The following is a 23177-nucleotide window of genomic DNA, read 5'->3' on the forward strand; positions in this document are numbered from 1 at the left end:
TGTATTTACTATTCTTGCGCAAACGCATTCTATTCGACATGTTATTTTGTTATGTGTTAATGCCTTGCTTATTAACCTGTGTTTCGTTTTATGATTTGTCCTAGTACCGCAAACACGAACGAAGGATGATGGAGCTTTTCATGGTCGAGTACAGAACTGAGCTCCTGTTAATATCTGCAAATTTTCTATTGAGAAATCACAAAAACACAAAATATTGGTAAAGAAACTGATTCTTCCAAACAACACTACCACAGATGCCAGGAGCCATCAGGGGCTCTGGGAACGGATTGATACGCCTCCTCCCTGAAGAATTTTTGGAATGATGCACCTACATGCATAAGAGATAGAAGATATGGTTAATGTTTGCTTAAACGTTCCATGTAGTCATTTAACAGATTGGTACACAACTTTCGTCGTTTTCATGGGACCCCGGCATGGCCAGGTGAGTTAAGGCGTTCGACTAGTAATCTGGGGGTCGCGCGTTTGAGTCCCCATTACACCAAACATGCTCACCCTTTCAGCTGTGGGGGTGTTATAATGTTACGGTCAATCACACTATTCATTGGTAAGAGAGTAGCCCAAGATGTGGCGGTGGGTGGTGACGATTAGACGCTTTCCCTATAGTCTTACAATGCAAAATTATGGACGGCTAGCGCAGATAGCACTCGTGTAGCTTTGTGCGAAATTCAAAACACAAACAAACAAACATAAATATTCTCAGCCTCCCTACCTTATCGACCTACAAAACGAATTTGAAAACAACGATTATATATTTCTCTAAGTTTTCGAATAAAGTTTGTTACTTGCTAAAGTTTAACACATGTAAGCAGAAGAACAAATAAATCCAGAAAAGAGTAAGTAATCTTTCAAACCGGATGGTCACCTGAATTAATACTTCCACAAAGAGACGCCAGGAGGCAGATAGTGCACAACAATGACGAATAGTTGAACAGTGTCGTACCATGGATGTGTAATTCCAAAATGTACACATGGATGATGTGTTCATCCATGTGTCAAGGACAGATGTTTTGTTACGTGGTTTGCTGTCAAATGTTTTGCTACATGTTTTGTTACATGGTCTGCTGCCAGATGCTTTATTATATGGTTTGCTCACTAATTACCCGAAAGTGTTATCAAGTTGTGTTAAGTTTTAGTTTGTGCATTGCTGTTTGTGTCAGATTCATGCGTGTGTTGTTTTTTTTTATAATAGTAATAAACAAAGTCTTTGAATACATAAAATTAATGTTTCATGTATTATAGATTGACTAAGTTATACACTGTATTTTGTCGTCACTCGTGTACAGGTCTAACTTAGAATCTACATAAAAAGTGCTTTCTATATTAACATAAAACATTTATACCTTATGTTATTGTTTGAAACATTTAAACTGAACTTACTACAAATAAGTCTACTCAGAGTAAAAGTAGGCAGAATGAGTGTATTAATGTTACCATGGCACGTTTAAACTCCAAATATGCATTGTATATATAAATATTCATGCAAGTAGTCGCTTTGTAAGAAACATGTTCAAATTCAATATAAATATTATATATATGTACGACATTAAGCGACTGCAATAGAATACGGTTTAATTTTATGGTTTACATAAATTATTATACACATGTTAACCTAAAGTATTCAAACTCCAGATATTTTCGTATTGAAACGAAACAAAGTCAGTATATCATAGTTTCCACTCTTAAGTTTAATTGTATCCTTTCTTTATTGAATATATATAAACCATTTTGTTCTGATTAACTACCGTAACACCGATATTGTACTTTATGAAACGTTTTCTAAACACATAATTTACTGTTGCAGCAAATTCTATCACTTAAGTAAACTCAATTATAGAAACTTAGATGTTCCCCGCTAGTACAGCGGTAATTTTACGGATTTACAACGCTAAAATCAGTTGTTCGATTCCCCGGGGTTGGCTCAGCAGATAGCCCGATGTGGCTTTGCTGTAAGAAAACAAACACAGAAACTTAAATAAACACATAAGACAACACAACGTCTAAGGTTTCAGCATATTATTTCTATTTACCTATACAAGTATAAAGCAAAGAATCGTTATTAAATTACCAATACATATAAAGGTAATTCAAATAATGATATACGAGTCACGCAAATCACAGTGGAAGTTCCTGGAACCCTTTCAGGAAAATAGTGTTGACATGAGAATGCAAAGTTTAAATCCAAATTATATTAAATTAGACGTTTTTTTAATAATTTATTTATTGGTAGTACACAATGTTACGCCTATAGTTTCTATAAAGCCTACTCGAAGTATGTGATTTAGACATTAGTCCGAGCACTGTATATGATTTCACTGTCCACTCCTTCATTTTGCAGCTACCCGCCCTCTAGCAACACAGTTTAAAACTATATCCCCTGGCGCTGCTTTGTAGAACTATCCGGTCTAATGGCACATTGGCACCAAACGATAGCCTCAACTACTATTGTCGACCTAAATAGATGGAATAATTTAGCGTGAAAATAATTTAATACATGTATTCTGTGTAAATTTCCGAGTACTTCTGATGGATGCATAGATAATCACGTGAGACAGTACGTTTTATTACAATATCATGTTTTCAGACTTCAGAACAAAAAATCTCTCTTGAGCAGCAGTTCACCATACGTCACAAAACGTTTGGTAACATACCGAATAGTTTAAGTATTCGAAAGCTTCAATTTGTATTCGTTTGTAAAGAGAGAAATTACCAATAGAACAGTATTTTCACACTTAAGTATGATTAATCACAAACTTCCAGAGCTTGGAAGAAAACGGTACATTTATCACGTGCCCTTAATGACTCGAGCAAAATAAACATACGAACAGACTACATTACAACACAAGCGATATTCTTACCTCATACTGTACAAAATATGTCCATCCGGGGATAATTTAATTAAAATGTTGGGCACTGTAACCATATGGAAGTTGGCTTCTTTCACATTACGAAAGAAGAGGTCAGGTTTCCAGATTCTGTTAATTATATCTTCACCATTTAAAGTTACTGTTGAATTCAATCCAAGAGGTCGAATGTCAAGCCGAGAGTCAAACCATGATTGCCGTAGATAGACATCCACAACGTATTCCTGTGTAAAAATAGGTGAGTGGGTGATTTGATAGATACACAGATGTTAAACTGATTCTATTAGATCATTTCACTTATCCTTCGTTCTAGATAGTTATATACAAAATGTTAAGTTCTTTGCTTTGTTAGAAATTGTCATATTAAAACAGTAAGGAAGATATTTTATAGTGTAACAAAGTCATTTCATGATTTTTCTTCTCCTCTTTGAACTTCTGCAAAAGTCATCACATTAGATTAAAGGTCACATCCACACACTTGGCCCGGCATGTCCTGGTGGCTAAGGCATTCGACTCATAGTCTAAGAGTTGCGGGTTCGAATCTCCGCCACACCAAAAATGCTCGCCCTTTCAGCCGTGGGGGCGTTATAATGTGACGGTCAATCCCACTATTTGTTGGTAAAAGAGTAGCCCAATATTTGGCGGTGGGTGGTGATCACTAGCTGCCTTCCCTCTAGTCTTACACTGCAAAATTAGGGACGGCTAGCGCAGATAGGCCCTGGTGTAGCTTTTCGAGACATCCAAAACAAACAAACACACACTCTCAACTCACGTTTCCATCTCGTACAACAACTCGTAGGTTTGGGTAATCAACAGTATTATAAAATATGGTTTGCTACAAATGCTTGTTGCACTTGTCATCTAAGGAAGCCATTTTCTGATGTTAATATGGTTGACAAAGACGGAGCCCCATTAATTACAATACATTTTAATTCTTATCACCAATATCGCACACGTTCATGTACTCCTTTAGAATAGGTTTTACAGACAAAGACTACATTTACTACTTTTACTCAAGATGGGCAGGATAACATTAGCAGCTTTTCCTATCTTCAGTGATACATATGGCTCATATTAAAATATCAAATTCATATTCTTTTTGCCAGAAAACCGTACAGAGTCAGTGAAAAAAATGGTGGGAAGCGTCATTCTTACTGTAATGTAATATCACATAAACTACCGATCTATAAGCCACGTTTCGCCAGAATAGACCTTATATACCTTAGAACTAATAAAACTACATTAGGTATTGTTGTAAAAAAATTATTGTTCGGTTTGTTTGTTTACGTTATTTGATAAAATGCTAGTATAAAATATTCACTGACTAAGTAATTTAAAGTTCTCTTGTGTGCAATTATATTAATTAGTTCACTAATTAAAAAATCTAATATTTTAAATATGAGAATTAACATATTCATTTAAATAATATTTTACTACTTCAGACTCAACGTAATTTACTAACAGAAATAAATATCAATCATTATTTATTCTAGTTTAACGCACGTTTTATACCGCTCAAATTAGTGTAAAACTTAAAAAAAAAAAGGTTTAGGGGCCAAGCAGCGAGCTTGTCACTTGACTTCAAACCTCCCTCTGGTTAAACAACGATACAAACAAATAAGTTAAAAAGAATCTTTATAACAGTATATTCATTGTTTTTAATAACTCTTAGATCGTTGCTTCCAATATGTGTTTGCTGTCAAACAGTAATAATAGGATAAGTAAAGCCTAAACTGATTTACTACTAACATTTCATATCTTACGTGCTATATTAGCGGTAGTAATAGTTATCACCACGGCTAACAATCTAGCTTATAAATAAACACTGTTACCAACTCTGGTAGAGACTAGCCTGACGTTTATATAATACTACAAGGAAAAATCATTGTTGTGATTCACAACTCACATATCTTGCTGCCAAACCTAACAGATAGAATTGATTATAGTGCCATAAGTTAATAATTCACATGCCTTGTTGGCAGCACTGACAGATCTAATTTATTGTAGTACCCACAGCTATTACCTGACAATACTATGTTGACTCTAGTACCCATAGTTATTATTTTACATACCATGTTGATACAGCACTGATAGATCTGGTTGACTCTAGTACCCACAGTTATTATTTTACATACCATGTTGATACAGCACTGATAGATCTGGTTGACTCTAGCACCCACAGTTATTATTTTACATACCATGTTGATACAGCACTGATAGATCTGGTTGACTCTAGTACCCATCGTTATTACCTGACAATACTATGTTGATACAGCACTGATAGATCTGGTTGACTCTAGTACCCATAGTTATTATCTTACATACCCTGTTGATACGACGCTGATAGATCTAGTTGACTCTAGTACCAATAGTTATTATCTTACAAACCATGTTGATACGGCGCTGATAGATCTGGTTGACACTAGCACCCACAGTTATTATTTTACATACCATGTTGGCAGCACTGATAGATCTGGTTGACTCTAGCACCCACAGTTATTATTTTACATACCATGTTGACAGCACTGATAGATCTGGTTGACTCTAGTACCCATCGTTATTACCTGACAATACTATGTTGATACAGCACTGATAGATCTGGTTGACTCTAGTACCCACAGTTATTATTTTACATACCATGTTGATACAGCACTGATAGATCTGGTTGACTCTAGCACCCACAGTTATTATTTTACATACCATGTTGACAGCACTGATAGATCTGGTTGACTCTAGTACCCATCGTTATTACCTTACAATACCATGTTGATACAGCACTGATAGATCTGGTTGACTCTAGTACCCACAGTTATTATTTTACATACCATGTTGATACAGCACTGATAGATCTGGTTGACTCTAGTACCCATCGTTATTACCTGACAATACTATGTTGATACAGCACTGATAGATCTGGTTGACTCTAGCACCCACAGTTATTATTTTACATACCATGTTGATACAGCACTGATAGATCTGGTTGACTCTAGTACCCATCGTTATTACCTGACAATACTATGTTGATACAGCACTGATAGATCTGGTTGACTCTAGTACCCACAGTTATTATTTTACATACCATGTTGATACAGCACTGATAGATCTGGTTGACTCTAGCACCCACAGTTATTATTTTACATACCATGTTGATACAGCACTGATAGATCTGGTTGACTCTAGCACCCACAGTTATTATTTTACATACCATGTTGACAGCACTGATAGATCTGGTTGACTCTAGTACCCATCGTTATTACCTGACAATACTATGTTGATACAGCACTGATAGATCTGGTTGACTCTAGCACCCACAGTTATTATTTTACATACCATGTTGATACAGCACTGATAGATCTGGTTGACTCTAGCACCCACAGTTATTATTTTACATACCATGTTGATACAGCACTGATAGATCTGGTTGACACTAGCACCCACAGTTATTATTTTACATACCATGTTGATACAGCACCGATAGATCTGGTTGACACTAGCACCCACAGTTATTATTTTACATACCATGTTGGCGGCACTGATAGATCTGGTTGACTCTAGCACCCACAGTTATTATTTTACATACCATGTTGGCAGCACTGATAGATCTGGTTGACTCTAGCACCCACAGTTATTATTTTACATACCATGTTGACAGCACTGATAGATCTGGTTGACTCTAGTACCCACGTTATTATTTTACATACCATGTTGATACAGCACTGATAGATCTGGTTGACTCTAGTACCCATCGTTATTACCTGACAATACTATGTTGGCAGCACTGATAGATCTAGTTGACTCTAGCACCCACAGTTATTATTTTACATACCATGTTGGCGGCACTGATAGATCTGGTTGACTCCAGCACCCACAGTTATTATTTTACATACCATGTTGATACAGCACTGATAGATCTGGTTGACTCTAGCACCCATAGTTATTATTTTACATACCATGTTGATACAGCACTGATAGATCTGGTTGACTCTAGCACTCACAGTTATTATTTTACATACCATGTTGGCGGCACTGATAGAACCCAAGCTGTTCACGTAAATGTTAACCATCACATCTGTTGGTTTTCCTAAACAAAAGGAAACAGTCACGTGTATTGAAATATAACTTTTTAAACTATGTTTTACTATTGAGTTTCAACTTATCTATAGAGACTAACAAATTTCAATTACACTTTTCACATGTGTTCTACCATTTTATACCAATACCAAACAAAGCTCCTCTTTATGTACCGTCTCTATCTCGAAATAAAAACAGTCAGTGATCAACGTATATCTATCTACGTCTTAAAGATAAATAAATTATTTTGTACTTTCGACATTTAAAACCTAAATTCTTTAGAGGAACGTGTGTTTGAAGAACTCAGTGTGATCAAAAATTACATGATAGTAACCAAAAGTATGGGAGTGAATTAAACTGAGATAGTTAAAACACATGTGGTTTTAACCACAAGGTTATGATACTTGAAAAGTACCATTCTGACGTTCACAGAACATTCTTAAATACTGATTTTATACTCATATATTTTACAGACTTTTGTAATCAGAAAAATATATATTAACGAATAAATGTGCTTAATGTGCTATCAGTGCTGTGCCCTACATTTTCAGTGTTATAAGTCCTCAGACGTACCTATAGATGATATCAAACAACTATATAATGCAAAAACTGGACCAGCCTTGATATACCATAATAGCAGTATTTAAGATTTACAAAGAATAGGTCATACCTTCACCATAGGTTGGACACGCCCTCTTATCATATCCGTTCAATATAACGTCAATAAATGCCAACCTGTTTTCGGAAGAGGAGACGTTCTTTTCGAGTTGAGTCGATGAACTGAGACTTAATATATAAATATATCATATAAGGAACAGTATGGTTAATGCAACCATAGAAGAGATGAATAACAACATATTTTATTAAAATGTTGGAATATACACATTTCATCTTCAGTAAGTTCTTACAATTAATACAAAACTATAATTACAGCTAATCACTTGAATATTCAATTAAAGCTTACGTACTTGGGTTAAAAACATTTTTAAGGGTCATGGTAAGATTGGAAGTGAAGGGAGCTTGTAAAAAAACAGTGAGTGAGGTTGAATATAATATACAGCCATACTAAATAAATTAATAAAATTATCTATATCGTTTGTGGCAAAGAATTAATACAAGCTTAACTCAACATAAGTTTGAAGATCTTGTTCAGAAGGTAGACTGTCTTTAATAATACGTTCCAACTCTAAAAAGCCAGAGCTTAAGTTTTTAAAGTCAGTTGAGGTGGTTTGTTGTCATTGTCCACTAATACGACCGCGTGATTTGACTGAGGTGCTGAACGATAATAAAGGGTGACTCTTGGAAATCTCCATGGGCTTATGTATAAATACAGTTAAATAGTGTTTGTTTATACCATTATAGATATTTTTGAGGCTACTGTATATATATAAATGTGAGTAAATATTCCGTGAACGAAGAGAGGTTTGAATGCAATTTTTAACAAGAAAAAAAAATTATCTCATATACTGGCTTAACGATAATTTGTGGGTTAATCTTTGTATAGTACTTACGTAACAGCTTAGTAAGTTGATTTTTAAGAATTAATATCTTTTCTCCTAAGTGAAAATGTAATGACATAAGAAGCATTTAGGTACAGGCCTATAGGATGACCATAGTCATAAATAATAATTATTTATTTACAGCTCTGGGTGTGACTACAAAGCAATGCCATCAGTCAAAGCAAAAAGATAAATATTGAATAAAAATTGAATGACAGTAACAAACAGGTCATGGGGCCCGGCATGACCAGGTAGTTTAGGCTCGTAATTCAAGAGTCACGGGTTCGAATCCCCATCGCACCAAACATGCTCGCCCTTTCATCCGTGGGGGCATTATAATGTGACGGTCAATCCCACTATTCGTGGGTAAAAGAGTAGTCCAAGAGTTGGCGCTGGGTGGTGATGACTAGCTGCCTTCCCTCCAGTCTTACCCTGCTAACACTAATCCAAATGGTGATATTTCATGAAGTAGTAAAGAATATATAACATTTAGTGGGAAAACAACAATTATTTCTGCATTTATGAAATAGATAAAATCGTATGACTATATTTAGAAGGAGTTTATTAAAATAAGAGAACATAAATGTGCCAACATTACCGACATCAATGGTACTGTCTTTTATTTGGAAAAGCAGTATTGTTGTTGTTTTATTTAAAAAAAAAACAATTGAATAATCCTTTTAGTGGAGTCTACCATAAAATAGATCTAAGAGTAATTTTCAAAATTAAAAGTAGATTGATTTTGTTTTAATTTAAAAACAAAATTTCTGCACAAAATCATCTATCGTTTTTTATCAGTTTCTTTGTCTTGGAGCGTGGAAATATGCACATATACTCAGTGACAAGAAATAGAATACTAAAGAACATGTTAAGGGTGGTTTTAACGTAGATACAAGGAATTTTTGCTTCAAGATTGTCACAAGAAGAAGAAATAACGACAGCTGTTTGGGCACTAAAACGTTATTAATTAAGTCTAAAGTCATGAATCAATTAATTTGTATCATCTATGAAACTTTTATTAAAGTTATCACAAAAACTGTTTTCTTATTTTTTGGCAATTTTAGGGTATGACTTTTTGCAGTTCTATCTTTGAAAGGTCCTGGTACTCCAAGTTGATCCACAATCCTTTGTTTTCCAATGTCATTGAATACAAAGGATATTCTATCTTTGAACTTCAAATCGTAACACTTCAGTTTTCGGTAGCATTACGCTACCTACAAACGTCAGCAATGTCGAAACGTTGTTCCAAGAAATACGTTCCATCACGTTTTCTAATTGGCTCCAGTTGTGACCTGGTATGCTAATTTCCACACACAACTGTTTTAGTAATAACGTCCTTAATCGTCTATTCAGTAATAATTCATCCTATTCATTTTCCTAATTCTTTAAGTTTTCGTAAAATAACGAATATTATCGAAATTATGGCTGATACTTAACCCACAAATTAATGGCTTCTTACGACGTTCCAATTTCAACATGTGGAATTTTAAACCAAGAAAAGAAACACCGCAGAAGTCAATATTCTGACGACAAAGAATACCGTCACCAAAAGTTTGTTTGTTTGTTTGTTTTTTAAATTTCGCGCAAAGCTACTAAAGGGCTATCTGCGCTAACCGTCCCTAATTTAGCAGTGTAAGACTAGAGGGAAGGCAGCTAGTCATCACCACCCACCGCCAACTCTTGGGCTACTCTTTACAAACAAATAGTGGGATTGACCGTCGCATAATAATGCCCCCACGACTGAAAAGGCGAGCATGTTTGGTGCGACCGAGATTCGAACCCTCGACCTTTAGATAACGAGTCAAACGCCTTAACCCACCTGGCCATGCCGGGCCTATCACCAAAAGTAAGCACTTGCATCATCACTTCGGATCCCCGTCACACCAAACATGCTCGCTCCTTCAGCCATGGAGGTGTTATAATGTTCCCGTCAATCCCACTATTCGTTGGTAAAACAGTAACTCAAGAGTTGGCGGTGAGTGGTTATGACTAGTTGCCTTCCCTCTAGTCTAACACTGCTAAATTAAAGACGCTAGCGCAGATAGTGCTCGTGTAGCTTTGCGCGAGATTCAAAACAAACCAATACATCATCACAAATAACCAAATAACACTTAAAAAAGCACATTTTCATTATTTACCAAACATTTATTACAGAGCAAACACAGTACTAAATGTTGTATACCGTTGTTGTCATTGTTTATAGACACACCACAGACAATCTGCACTCTGTCAACAGCGGAGAATCGAGTCCTAGATTTTAGGGTAGTAGATCCCCAAACTAACCGCCGACCCACTGGAATACTCACTGTACACTGCCATCGATTTTATGATTAAGAATACTATATGCATACCAAGACAAAGTAAAGCGTTTGTAACGAAGTTGAGTTCATAAATTATTTTTCACTTGAACTTCGAGTGCCCAAATTCTATCAAAAACGAAAGAGCCTTTATGTCGTTTGTGTCATATTTTTTGGTTCAGGTAGTAATTTCATCCATTCTAAGACCAGCAGAAAACGCTACATTATTCAGAATACATTTTTTTTTTCTTAGGCGTGTTTCAGATTACTCATAAAAAGCTTCATAGAATTACTTAATTTCAAGCGAATTCCACGCGGCGTATATCGATAGTTCTTGTCCTACTCTCACATTAACGTATCTGTTATTAATTTATAAACATTAAAATAACTTTGGTTCGTTCTGAATTTCGCGCAAAGCTACACAAGGGCTATCTGCGTTGGTCGTCCCTAATTTAGCAGTGTAAGACTAGAGGGAAGGCAGCTAGTCATCACCACCCACCGCCAACTCTGCAGTTTTGTCTTACCAGACTACAGCGATGATAGTATTAGAGATACAGTTTTGTCGTACCAGACTACAGCGATGATAATATTAGAGATACAGTTTTGTCTTACCAGACTACAGCGATGATAACATTTGAGATACAGTTTTGTCTTACCAGGCTACAGCGATGATAGCATTTGAGATACAGTTTTGTCTTACCAGACTACAGCGATGATAGTATTAGAGATACAGTTTTGTCTTACCAGACTACAGCGATGATAGTATTAAAGATACAGTTTTGTCTTACCAGACTACAGCGATGATAGTATTAAAGATACAGTTTTGTCTTACTAGACTACAGCGATGATAGTATTAAAGATACAGTTTTATCTTACCAGACTACAGCGATGATAGTATTAAAGATACAGTTTTGTCTTACCAGACTACAGCGATGATAGCATTAAAGATACAGTTTTGTCTTACCAGACTACAGCGATGATAGTATAGTATTAAAGATACAGTTTTGTCTTACCAGACTACAGCGATGATAGTATAAGAGATACAGTTTTGTCTTACCAGACTACAGCGATGACAATATTAGAGATACAGTTTTGTCTCACCAGACTACAGCGATGATAGTATTAGAGATAAAGTTTTGTCTTACCAGACTACAGCGATGATAGTATTAGATATGCAGTTTTGTCTTACCAGACTACAGCGATGACAATATTAGAGATACAGTTTTGTCGTACCAGACTACAGCGATGATAATATTAGAGATACAGTTTTGTCTTACCAGACTACAGCGATGATAACATTTGAGATACAGTTTTGTCTTACCAGGCTACAGCGATGATAGCATTTGAGATACAGTTTTGTCTTACCAGACTACAGCGATGATAGTATTAGAGATAAAGTTTTGTCTTACCAGACTACAGCGATGATAGTATTAGAGATACAGTTTTGTCTTACCAGACTATAGCGATGATAGTATTAGAGATAAAGTTTTGTCTTACCAGACTACAGCGATGATAGTATTAGAGATACAGTTTTGTCTTACCAGACCACAGCGATGATAGTATTAAAGATACAGTTTTGTCTTACTAGACTACAGCGATGATAGTATTAAAGATACAGTTTTATCTTACCAGACTACAGCGATGATAGTATTAAAGATACAGTTTTGTCTTACCAGACTACAGCGATGATAGCATTAAAGATACAGTTTTGTCTTACCAGACTACAGCGATGATAGTATAAGAGATACAGTTTTGTCTTACCAGACTACAGCGATGACAATATTAGAGATACAGTTTTGTCTTACCAGGCTACAGCGATGATAGCATTTGAGATACAGTTTTGTCTTACCAGACTACAGCGATGATAGTATAAGAGATACAGTTTTGTCTCACCAGACTACAGCGATGACAATATTGGAGATACAGTGTAGCTTTGCTCGGAATTCAAAACAAACCAAACTAAAACTCTATCATCGTGACTAATGGTACAAATTACTGTGAACAGTGATGGACTTTTAATTAGACGTATTTAACTGAAACTAGTTTAAATCAACTGCACCCTTTACTTCCTTTAGGATGATATAATAATCCAAATATCAATGAAATGGGTTTTGAATTTCCCTTTCATTCCTCGTGAAGTTCATTTAAAACATTCTGATCCGATGTTCGAGAATCTCATGAAGCTAAGCCAAAGAAGTTAAATTCCTTAAAAATTGTTTCGGTTCTAATAATAGGATTTTAAACAATTTAGCTACGTAGATTTTTAGCTTGAGATCGATTAAAATAGATGGAACTTGAACGTTTTTCTTCCATATTTCTTAAACATGTTTCGAAATGTTTTTCGGTGGTACAAAGAGTAAACATTGAACATGGTTTGCATTCCTCAGAACTTAAACTATTTGTATAGAAAACCTTTATAGGAAATACTAGATAATTTGTTCTCTAAATGGCGTATAAAGTAAAGAGTTTTGATACATGTTACTAACCAAAATACAGTCTCTGTTCTAATATATTGATATTGTTACCTGAGTGATAACGGAGAGGGTAGCGTATGATTTGACAAATATATTCTGTTGTGTTAAAACACACATAACACTTTTTTTATGTAAAAGCACATAGTTTTGATATAATCATTTTCTAAAGAGGTCAACACTTTTTTCAAACAGTTCCCTTTTACTTGGCCTAGAGTCATACCAAAAGCTTTGAAGCGTCAAATTGTTCGACTGTCCAAAACTTGTATAACAAAAACTGACATTACCAGAACAGTATTGCAAAATTAAATTGATAGAAATTGAGACACAACACTTTGGCCTACAGGAATAGTTGTTCCAGGAAAGTCTACTGGTAGAGGCCGAAAAAAAAACTACTGTTCGAGATTACCATGTTTTTATCACGTCAATACATTTCTGCATGACTTTGCAGTAAGAATAGAATGAACACATTTATTTCATGGTATCCATAAAGTATTTGAGTAGGAGACTCAATAAAGAAGGTTATTTTGCAAGAAGGGTTTTCTACAAACAGGTATTAACCAGAATTGACCCCCGTCATCAGGTCACTTGGACAAGACATCATGCCAAATCACAGTAAACAAACAACGAAATAAATATTTTGATTAAAACGAAGTCCTTGGATTGCCAGATCCTATTGTCTGTCCTATTTGTTGAACAGAGTTTCCAGGTATACGCCAGTCAGCTTAAGACCACTGATGTACGTTATATATTATTTATTGTGAACAGAACATCAATGCATATTTAAATATACCTTTTAATTTTCTCTGTGAATTGCATGACGAAAGCTTTACGATTTACAAAGGTAACCATTAAATTTTCTTTCAGCGCGAGCGTTTATTTATTCACAAGTGACTCGTTTTTAGTGCACCGTAAAATTTCCTAATATATTTTTTCTTGGCTGAACAGAGATGACTGCGCATGTGGCTCATTAACAAACGGAGGCCTAAAACTGTCTTGTTGACGATGTAGTGTACTGAAACCGAAAGCTTAGTGACGTGTACATACGCTAATAAGTACGGCTATTTTACACTAACATAAACATTCCTTCGTTGGTAATAAGTTATTTATGAAGATTCTGAGAAACCTAATGTTTAATAGTTTGTTGTTGTTTGTTTACCGGTAGCTACCACTAAAGTAAACCATATAAATGGAAATACTAGTGTAATATTAGGGCATATGGAAAACGGATTTCTTAATTTTTGGTCGTTGTAAATAGTCAACGTATATGTTATTTAATGTCACTGTTTGAGGTGTTTGGATAATAATAAAAATGCAAATATTTTGTTAATTATCCATGACTTTATGCCTCTAGGATGTTAACGTATTTAAGCATTTTTATTTTAAATAGTATTCTAAACAGCTAGTTTGAGTGAAAATGTTTCACTTGTAAATAATTTTTTCAAAATATTACTCCTTGAACTCAAAAAAAGGCTAAGCGACTAGAACGTCATACGTGTACAAACACAAATTTACTCTCATATAGTTACGACAAGCTCAGAAAATGTGATATTTTTATCACGTGACGTCGCTTTCATTCTCCCTTTAAATTTCAGGTTTTAACGACATTCGATCTTTTCCATTAATAACGTTCCAAGTACAAAACAGATGCTTGATCAATGTCAGCTGAAACTTAATAACAATCTTAACAAGAAACTAATATCATACAGCATTCAAATACTCATATTATAAGACCTAGTTTACAAACAAGATATTTAACAGAGGAAAAACTGCCATATAATTTGAGGTTCTACAAAATCGTCAGACGTGTATTCATACCTTATTGGAGCCTCCATTCATCGCATACATTTTCTTCACCTATTTTAAATTTAGTGTCTGAATAGATCTAATAAATTAATTAATCCATAAGTCTGTTCCGAAGAATAAACAAAAACTAACCTCTATGATCTCATCTTTTCAAGTTGTCAAAGTTTCGCTTTAGAAAAAAAACAAACATTAGTCGCGTGTACATAAACCCTCAATTGAAAGTAAACGTCTCCAAAGCAGTGTATGCGTGTGTACATACTTTATCAGTAAAGAACAGGCTGATATAAATTAGTTGAAACAAAAAATAGTTACATGAATCCTCAATATTAAAAACAAACACATGTTAATAAACACATGTCCTTAAATTCTCAACTCGAAATAAGTAGTGTAAATAGAACATGAACATAAACCCGAATGAAGGATAAACTTATTTAAAGTAGTGTAAATACGTCGTTTTATGTAGCATCTGGCAAGTAAAATGTTCGTTATTTAAGAATATATGAATGTAAAATATTCGTGGTTGTATAAATAACAGACAAAAACTCGACACTTATTCGATATAGCTATGCAATAACTTAATCTTACTATTCTCAAGAAGCAGAACTGAACTGATCAACGGAGGTGCACGTGACGAAAATAAGTTATGTGCTAATGAAAGTCTTAGTAATTAAACTTCTAAGCAATCACTTAATGTGGTTTTAAAAGATAAATAAATAAATATATATTTAAAAAAATGTTGGTTCTTAACATTCGTGTATAGGATGTATTAATTCAATTGTACCAGCTTCTGTGGCCGCTCATTGTGCTCTGTAAGGACTCCAGTCTAAAAATAGTTTAAAAACCCAACATGTAAGGATTACATAATGTTACCTTATATTCATGTCTATTACCTCAATATAACATTATACAAAAAAAGGAGCACAGTTTAAACAGACTGAAAGAGAAAACTTCGAAAGTTCCTTTACTTAAAACATTCGTAGCAATAAAATAACTATAACAAAGGTTTAACGTATTTGTGTTAACGAAACGTTTATTACACTGAATACTATTTACTTTATTATTTGAGTTCGGTCAATTTTATGTTTTAAAACTAGCTACGTTTTATAATTTAAAACAAAAAAGTAAAGAACAATAATGTAGTTTATTTGTGCATAAATCCCCAAAATAAATTTCATAAATATAAGTTCTGTGATTAGAGAAATAATTACTTGAACTCATACAATATGTAAGACATCAGCATTGAATTAGAATCACTTTAATTAAACAAAACATTTATCTTTAAATACATACAAAGAACTTAAATAAAACTAAAAAAACATTCTGCCTGCCAAGTTCAGCTGTAAAGTTTAAGTCTCGAGTTAATGTGGTCACAGTTTAAATGAAGACAAATTGGGAGTTTCACGTTTTAAGACCAAAAAAATGAGATAATTAATAAATAGCAAACGACCTTCGTATTTTATGACACTTCTGGAAAAAAAGAACATTTGCACTGAAGATTGGTATAAAAACAATATATATATATAAAATATTACAAAACCATTTTCATCCAGGTTTCTTAGCTAAAGCGTTTCATGGCTTTTAACTAAATATAAAATTGGTGGTGTTGTCATTCTGTTTACACCTGTTTTAGCATCTAAAACGGACGTGTTTTAATATTGATAATAAAAACATCACGTTTCTTTGGTGTCAAATAAAATCATTGTTGTAAGCTAGTTTAACTGTAGATGGCCGAGATTTAATATTGATGACAAAAACATCACGTTTCTTTAACATCAAATAAAATCGTAATTGTAAGCCAGTTTAATTTTTTCATAAACACAAAAGTATCAATAGCCCTTCCGACAATTCTTTTGCCTTGTTTAATAGTAGGGTTATACTTGAATATTCCCTTCTGATTTTATTGGATATTTACCTGAAATACTCGTTCAATGCATGGGGAAACTCTCAGGGGGACGTTAAGAAGATCATTTTTGGACATTAAAAGGAATAAAAGTTTTGCCTATAGTAACGAAATTTTTTTAAAAAATTGAAAAATTTTGAAAGGTTCTTTGTTTACATATATAGTGAAATGTTTATTGGACAAGTAAAGGGTAAATCAAAATAATTTCTTTACGTAATGTAAGTAAATACAGTATCTAACAGTGTTCTGTGAGGGTTCTCTGTTCTCATTTGTGTATGTGTGTATCAAAATAAAGAAAATAGCTTTCTATAACTTAGTCTTAACATAGATCATGTGGTTTTGCCAGACAGAAAAGTGGAAAACAGAAAACGAGTTTTTCAAAACATACTCAAGACATGAAGGAAAAGCATTCGTTCAAAGTTCTTCACCAAAGAATTTTATCTTACATGACTCCCTGTTTTATTGAATTTTATCTTACATTACTCCCTGTTTTATTAATATTAATTTTTATACAAAAAAACTAAATTTTAAATTTCTATTGAATCGTTTCTTTGCGTGACATATGAATTCCATACATTTTATATTACTATTTCGCGTGATTGCAGGTCCCTTGGTAGTCGGAATGCCTCTTAAGCGTCAAAGAGATGCCGCCTCTCGCTGATTGGCTGTCTCATACGATAAAAAGAGCAGTAGAGTTAAATACTAGGGCTTTAAAGATTTTATTACAAGAGGCAAATTGCTGGTTGGCTGAGATGAAATATATTACTAAAATGTGGAAGTGAGAAATGCGCAGATGAATCATGAGTAAACCACCAGAGGACGATGAGGATTAGCAGAAGTCAACATGCTTCAATGTGATTACGTCATTAGTTTTACAAATTTCACTCTCATAATAACCAAAAGCTTGAAATTAATATTTCATCTAATTTTCATAACATATTTTTATATTTGCATTAGCTTATATTAGAGATATGTAGTCCTGAAAAGAACTATTTTATAAGTCAAACATTCAAACTCTTATTTAGTTAATGCTCGTTACATTAATTGTAATGCTGTACAGTTCGATGCTACATCATACTTACACTAACAAGTCCAGGTAATTATCAAAATGACTGTTTCTTATAGTCTTACAAGTACGTTATTTAAACTTTACATATATAACGTATGTTTTACCAAGTATAGTTTAGTAGTTTGACTTTATTGTTTACATATGTTCTTACATTATGAATCTATATATGGAATAATACAGCCCAGTTTTCAATCTTATGTCTACTTTTACCACCTAGCTAATAAACTTGATTGTTTATTTATTTTGTTCCAGTTAAACATGGTAAAACTTGTACTTTTTATTAACATAAACATTTCAATAAAACAGAATTTCATTAACCTCAGTTACTATTTCAGATTTTCTATTATAATAAATTATGACAGTAACACTTACCAACTGAGACAATTCAAATCACTAGAAATGATGAGACATATTGTAATTATAACATTCTGACACACCATACAGTTGAAAATAACAATTATATTTACTGTTTATCATATATAAATCTAAAGTACATTTTATCCTTAACTAAGTTAATCCATTGGCACGTGACATATATCACAGTTAAACGTACCTTTACTAACAAAAGCTAATGAATCAACTTACTAACCTACACTGGATTTAGTTTAGTTTGTTTTTTAATTTTATACAAAGTTACTCAAAGTATAGATATGCTAGCCCTCCCTAATCTAGCAGTGATAGACTAGAGGGAAGGCAAATAGTTAACACCCCTCACTGCCAACTCTTGGGCTAGTATTTTATCAATAAATAACAGGAGAGAAAGTCATATTATAAAGCCCCCACAATTAATATATTTTGAACTCGAACCTGAGACCCACAGGTTTCAAGTCGAACATCTTAACGATGAAGCCATGCAAGGACACAATAATGAGAATGGACACAAAAATTAAAACTCCAAGTAATTGGATAACCCTTGTAATGATTATAGCAAGATTATTTATGACTTGACTTGTAATTATAATGTTCGTGCTAGAGTTAAATATAGTACTTTTGTGAGACTTAGATATTGTCTATATTTTCCCATTCGAAATAGACATCGTAGCTCACTTGTCTCACGATATGTGAAAACAAATCTTAACATATCAAGAATTAGTTACATTGTAATACATTTAGTATTATATGTTTAATTATACTGTTTTTCGTTTTAACTTTAAATATTTAAATATAAATTTCATCCGTATACTCATGCTTACAGTCTGTTTAATCCCAGCATCAAATATTGTTTACTTTTTAACATAGAATGTTCAAACTCTACCCACCGTACTGTGCTAAAATGTTAGGAGAGAATCAAAAATTGGATTTCAGGCCACTTTCAAAGAACAATGGAAGGTATATCATAAGTGAATCAACAGAAACTCAGTGAAAGTGCTTGAGTTCAGCAAACAGTTAATATTTTGTGTATCAGTTTTGCTTTACTAACTTTAGGTGGTCTTTCAGTCACTGTCGAAGCAATATATTTAATCAATGTGTCATTTCATATTTTACTCCAAATGTCTCTGATACACTCCCATAAAATTACTTTGGAAGTAACTTTTGATTTTTCAAGTTTTTATCTATTATTTTTCATATCTTCTGAATTGGGTTGAGATCAGTGCTCTGTGTGAGCTATTGCATCATTCAGTCACTCCAACAACGTCTTTCTTAGCTAAGTAATTTCTGCATAGGTTGTATGAAGGTTTGGGGTCATTATCTTCTTGGTAGTGAAATCTGTTACCAATTGTATGCAAACCACTAGGTATACCATGATGGACTGATAACTGATGGTATTTGTGCTGGGGTCCATTATTCCATCCATTCCCCCCCCCCCCCCCCCCCCCCAAAATAAATCACTAAGTCTACGGAGTTGCAACGCTAAAATCAGGGGTTCGATTCCAATCGGTGGGCTCAACATATAGCCCGATGTGGCTTTGCTATAAGTAAAGCACAAACACACACACACACCATCCATTCTTGCAAATACCTCCTGTCACCTCAACAGAAACAAACACTCCCAAACCATCACACTGCGTTCCCCCATGTTTCATCGAAGATGCTATGCATTGAGGTAAGTATTTTTCATCTTTCTTCCACCAGACATATAACCTACATTTTGAGCCATATATGTCACATTTGAACTCATCCATCCATAACACACTTTTACAATAATCAAAACTACATTTTTTTTAACTTCTTAGCAAATTTCAGTCTCTTGACAATACTTGGAGATCGAAGTAAAGTATTTTTAACTGTTACATGACCAAATATTCCATTCTCATTGAATGTTCATGATACTGTAGACCTGGGCACCTTTCTGTCATTTGGTACATGGTCGTTTATCTCATGCTTGCGATCAGTGGCAGTCTTCCTTCTGTCCCAAAGACTACATAAACAAAGATACTTAACATCAATATAATTGAGTTCAGGTGTTCTGCCTTTTCCTTTCCCATTTTCAAATTTACTTATCACAGTCCCACGATATAGTGTGAACTTGATGGTCTGCAGCAATTGGTCGAAGATCCAATCAGCATCACGTAAAGCTGTTAAGCAAACTCTCTGCTCTACTGACAATTCTCCATACGTTTCTCGGCCGTGCCATGACAACAAAACTTAATATATAACGTTTCTATCAAGTTTTAGCTGAGAAGTGTTATTAAACAGAATTATTCTAGCACATACCAACACCATATGTTAACTTCTTTCTATATTTTAGTTATTTCATACTCTCAATTTGATCAGTATGTTCATTTAAGCAGAACCATTAAGGCATCCCCTGGGTACAAGTGTATTGGAATTCTAAAGAATGATAAGTATTGTAACCCTGGTTTATTCAGTTGTCAACAGAGATCAGGAAAGCATTACCATAGTGTTAACATTTACATTCTGTAATGGCATGGAAGAATTAGACCCATAAAATGAGAAAAACAAACGACTAAATATCTCTAAGATAACCGTGTATTTATCAAAAAATATATATTGTGCAAATTAGATGAGATATACATTATAAAGTTTAGATTATTATTGAATTGTAAATTATAAAGTTGATGAAGTAATCAGATACTAAGGCATGTTTAGTACCTGTTGACCCACAACATCTTTTGAACCATTTGCAAGTTCTTCAGAGATTACTTCATTGTCCTTCACTTTAGCCCCCTGGTAAATCGACACCTGGTGGCACAGTTTGGACTTATGACATCAAGAACTATGATGACCCTAGTGACACGCCTGCTGGTACCACTTCGTTGGACTAGGAAGTCATGTGATCTCTTTGTCTCAAGCTATCTCTTATCACTCAGTGATGTCGAGAAAACCCACTTGTAGAGAAATATATATGTAAAAACAGCTCGTTTGGGTTGAGAAAATATTTTACATAGAAGAGCGAACAATTTCGAACTTCTTCGGTCATCGTTGTTCGCTCTTCTATGTAAAATATTTTCTCAGCCCCTAACGACCCATTTTTGCATATATATATCTCTTATCACTGCCCTCCTCATCTGAAGCAACCAATCAGCGTAAGAAGCTATACTTTGGACGCCCAACGAATATACCCCAACTACTTCCATACGAATTCTAGTAAACTCAAAATAAACCCTGAAAAGAATTATAACTAAACAACTTCTTATGTTGACAATGTCTCTGTTATGTATAATTTATTAAAGTTTAGCTAAGTCGTCTCTTTCTTTACTATTCACCATTAAACAATACTTAAAGAAGGTGAATTCCAAGCTTCACAGAAGCGTGAAAACATGTTACCTTTATTATGATGATTCAATAAGAACGAAATCTGAACGCAAGTTCCCAATTTGAAAAACAGAATTGTATTTTACTCGTAATGGAAATACTTTTCGAGTTTTCATAAAATAATAAGAAAATAAAAACACACTCAAAAGCATTCTCTATTAATATTACATAGCTAACGTCTTCGTGTGTAAATCTGTTTATATTGTAAACGTGTTGAGGTTCGGTTAACACTAACGCCAGTAAGTGGTATCAAAACTACCAGTTACATGTGTGAAAAAGAGTGAAATTGATAATTTTTGTGGTGAAATGGTTTCTTGCGCTTCTAGTCTAGTGGTGAATAAAGGTCAATATTCGCAACAACAACACCTCAAGTACAAAAATATAACATATAGGGAAAAAAACAACTCAACACGAGATTTCTAGAACGTTCCGTTAATTTCATTTGATAAATAACACAATAGAGCAAATGGTAACCTAATCGAAAACTATAACAGAAACAAAACAAAGCATTGTTTTTCATAAAAGCATTTATACTTTTAGTATTACACAAACCATGTACCCTCTAGTGACTCGGAGACAAGTCTGAAAGGTTATAACGCTAAATTTGAGTATTGTTGGGCTTGGCACAGATAGTTCAATGTGTTGCTCTGCGCTATACAACAAACAAACATACAGTACGAGAAACATTGAGCCACTATTAGTTCTCATAACTCTTCATGTCTGGCATAGTATTCAATATTAACGTTATCTTAAACATTTTGGTTATTACTTCGACGGCATATAGAATGGTAAAGTACATAAACAATAAGAATATGCGGGCCAGATTCGAAAGAAACGTATTAAACAGATCATATCCTATTACATGCAAACAAACAATAACAAAACGATTATTTAACCTCCGTTAATACACAGTCCATGTTACTAAACGTTCGATAAAACGCAGTCCATTTTACTGAACGTCTGATAATACATAGTCTATTTCACTGAACGTCTGATAATACATAGTCCATTTTACTGGATGTCTGATAATACATAGCCTATTTCACTGAACGTCTGATAATATATAGTCCATTTTACTGAGGGTCTGATAATACATAGTCCATTTTACTGAACGTCTGATAATACACAGTTCATTTCACTGAACGTCTGATAATATATAGTCCATTTTACTGAGGGTCTGATAATACATAGTCCATTTTACTGAACGTCTGATAATACACAGTTCATTTTACTGAACGTCTGATAATACATAGTCCATTTTACTGAACGTCTGATAATACATAGTCTATTTCACTGAACGTCTGATAATACATAGTCCATTTTACTGGATGTCTGATAATACATAGCCTATTTCACTGAACGTCTGATAATATATAGTCCATTTTACTGAGGGTCTGATAATACATAGTCCATTTTACTGAACGTCTGATAATACACAGTTCATTTTACTGAACGTCTGATAATA

At 34.0% G+C, this 23177-nt stretch overlaps 1 protein-coding gene across 1 annotated transcript in view; it reads right to left on the bottom strand.

Annotated features, from left to right (window-relative positions):
• Positions 1-23177, bottom strand: part of LOC143249839 (glycine receptor subunit alpha-2-like) — a 45189-nt gene that overhangs the window by 18209 nt on the left and 3803 nt on the right. Inside the window, exons 2-4 of the mRNA XM_076500384.1 lie at positions 7624-7739; positions 6896-6963; positions 2877-3106 (exon numbers count right to left, since the gene is read on the bottom strand). Of these exons, the coding sequence (XP_076356499.1) occupies positions 2877-3106; positions 6896-6963; positions 7624-7739 (414 nt within the window). The remainder of the gene's footprint in view (positions 1-2876; positions 3107-6895; positions 6964-7623; positions 7740-23177) is intronic.

This window comes from Tachypleus tridentatus, chromosome 4, assembly GCF_004210375.1.
Source record: "Tachypleus tridentatus isolate NWPU-2018 chromosome 4, ASM421037v1, whole genome shotgun sequence".
NCBI lineage: Eukaryota > Metazoa > Arthropoda > Merostomata > Xiphosura > Limulidae > Tachypleus > Tachypleus tridentatus.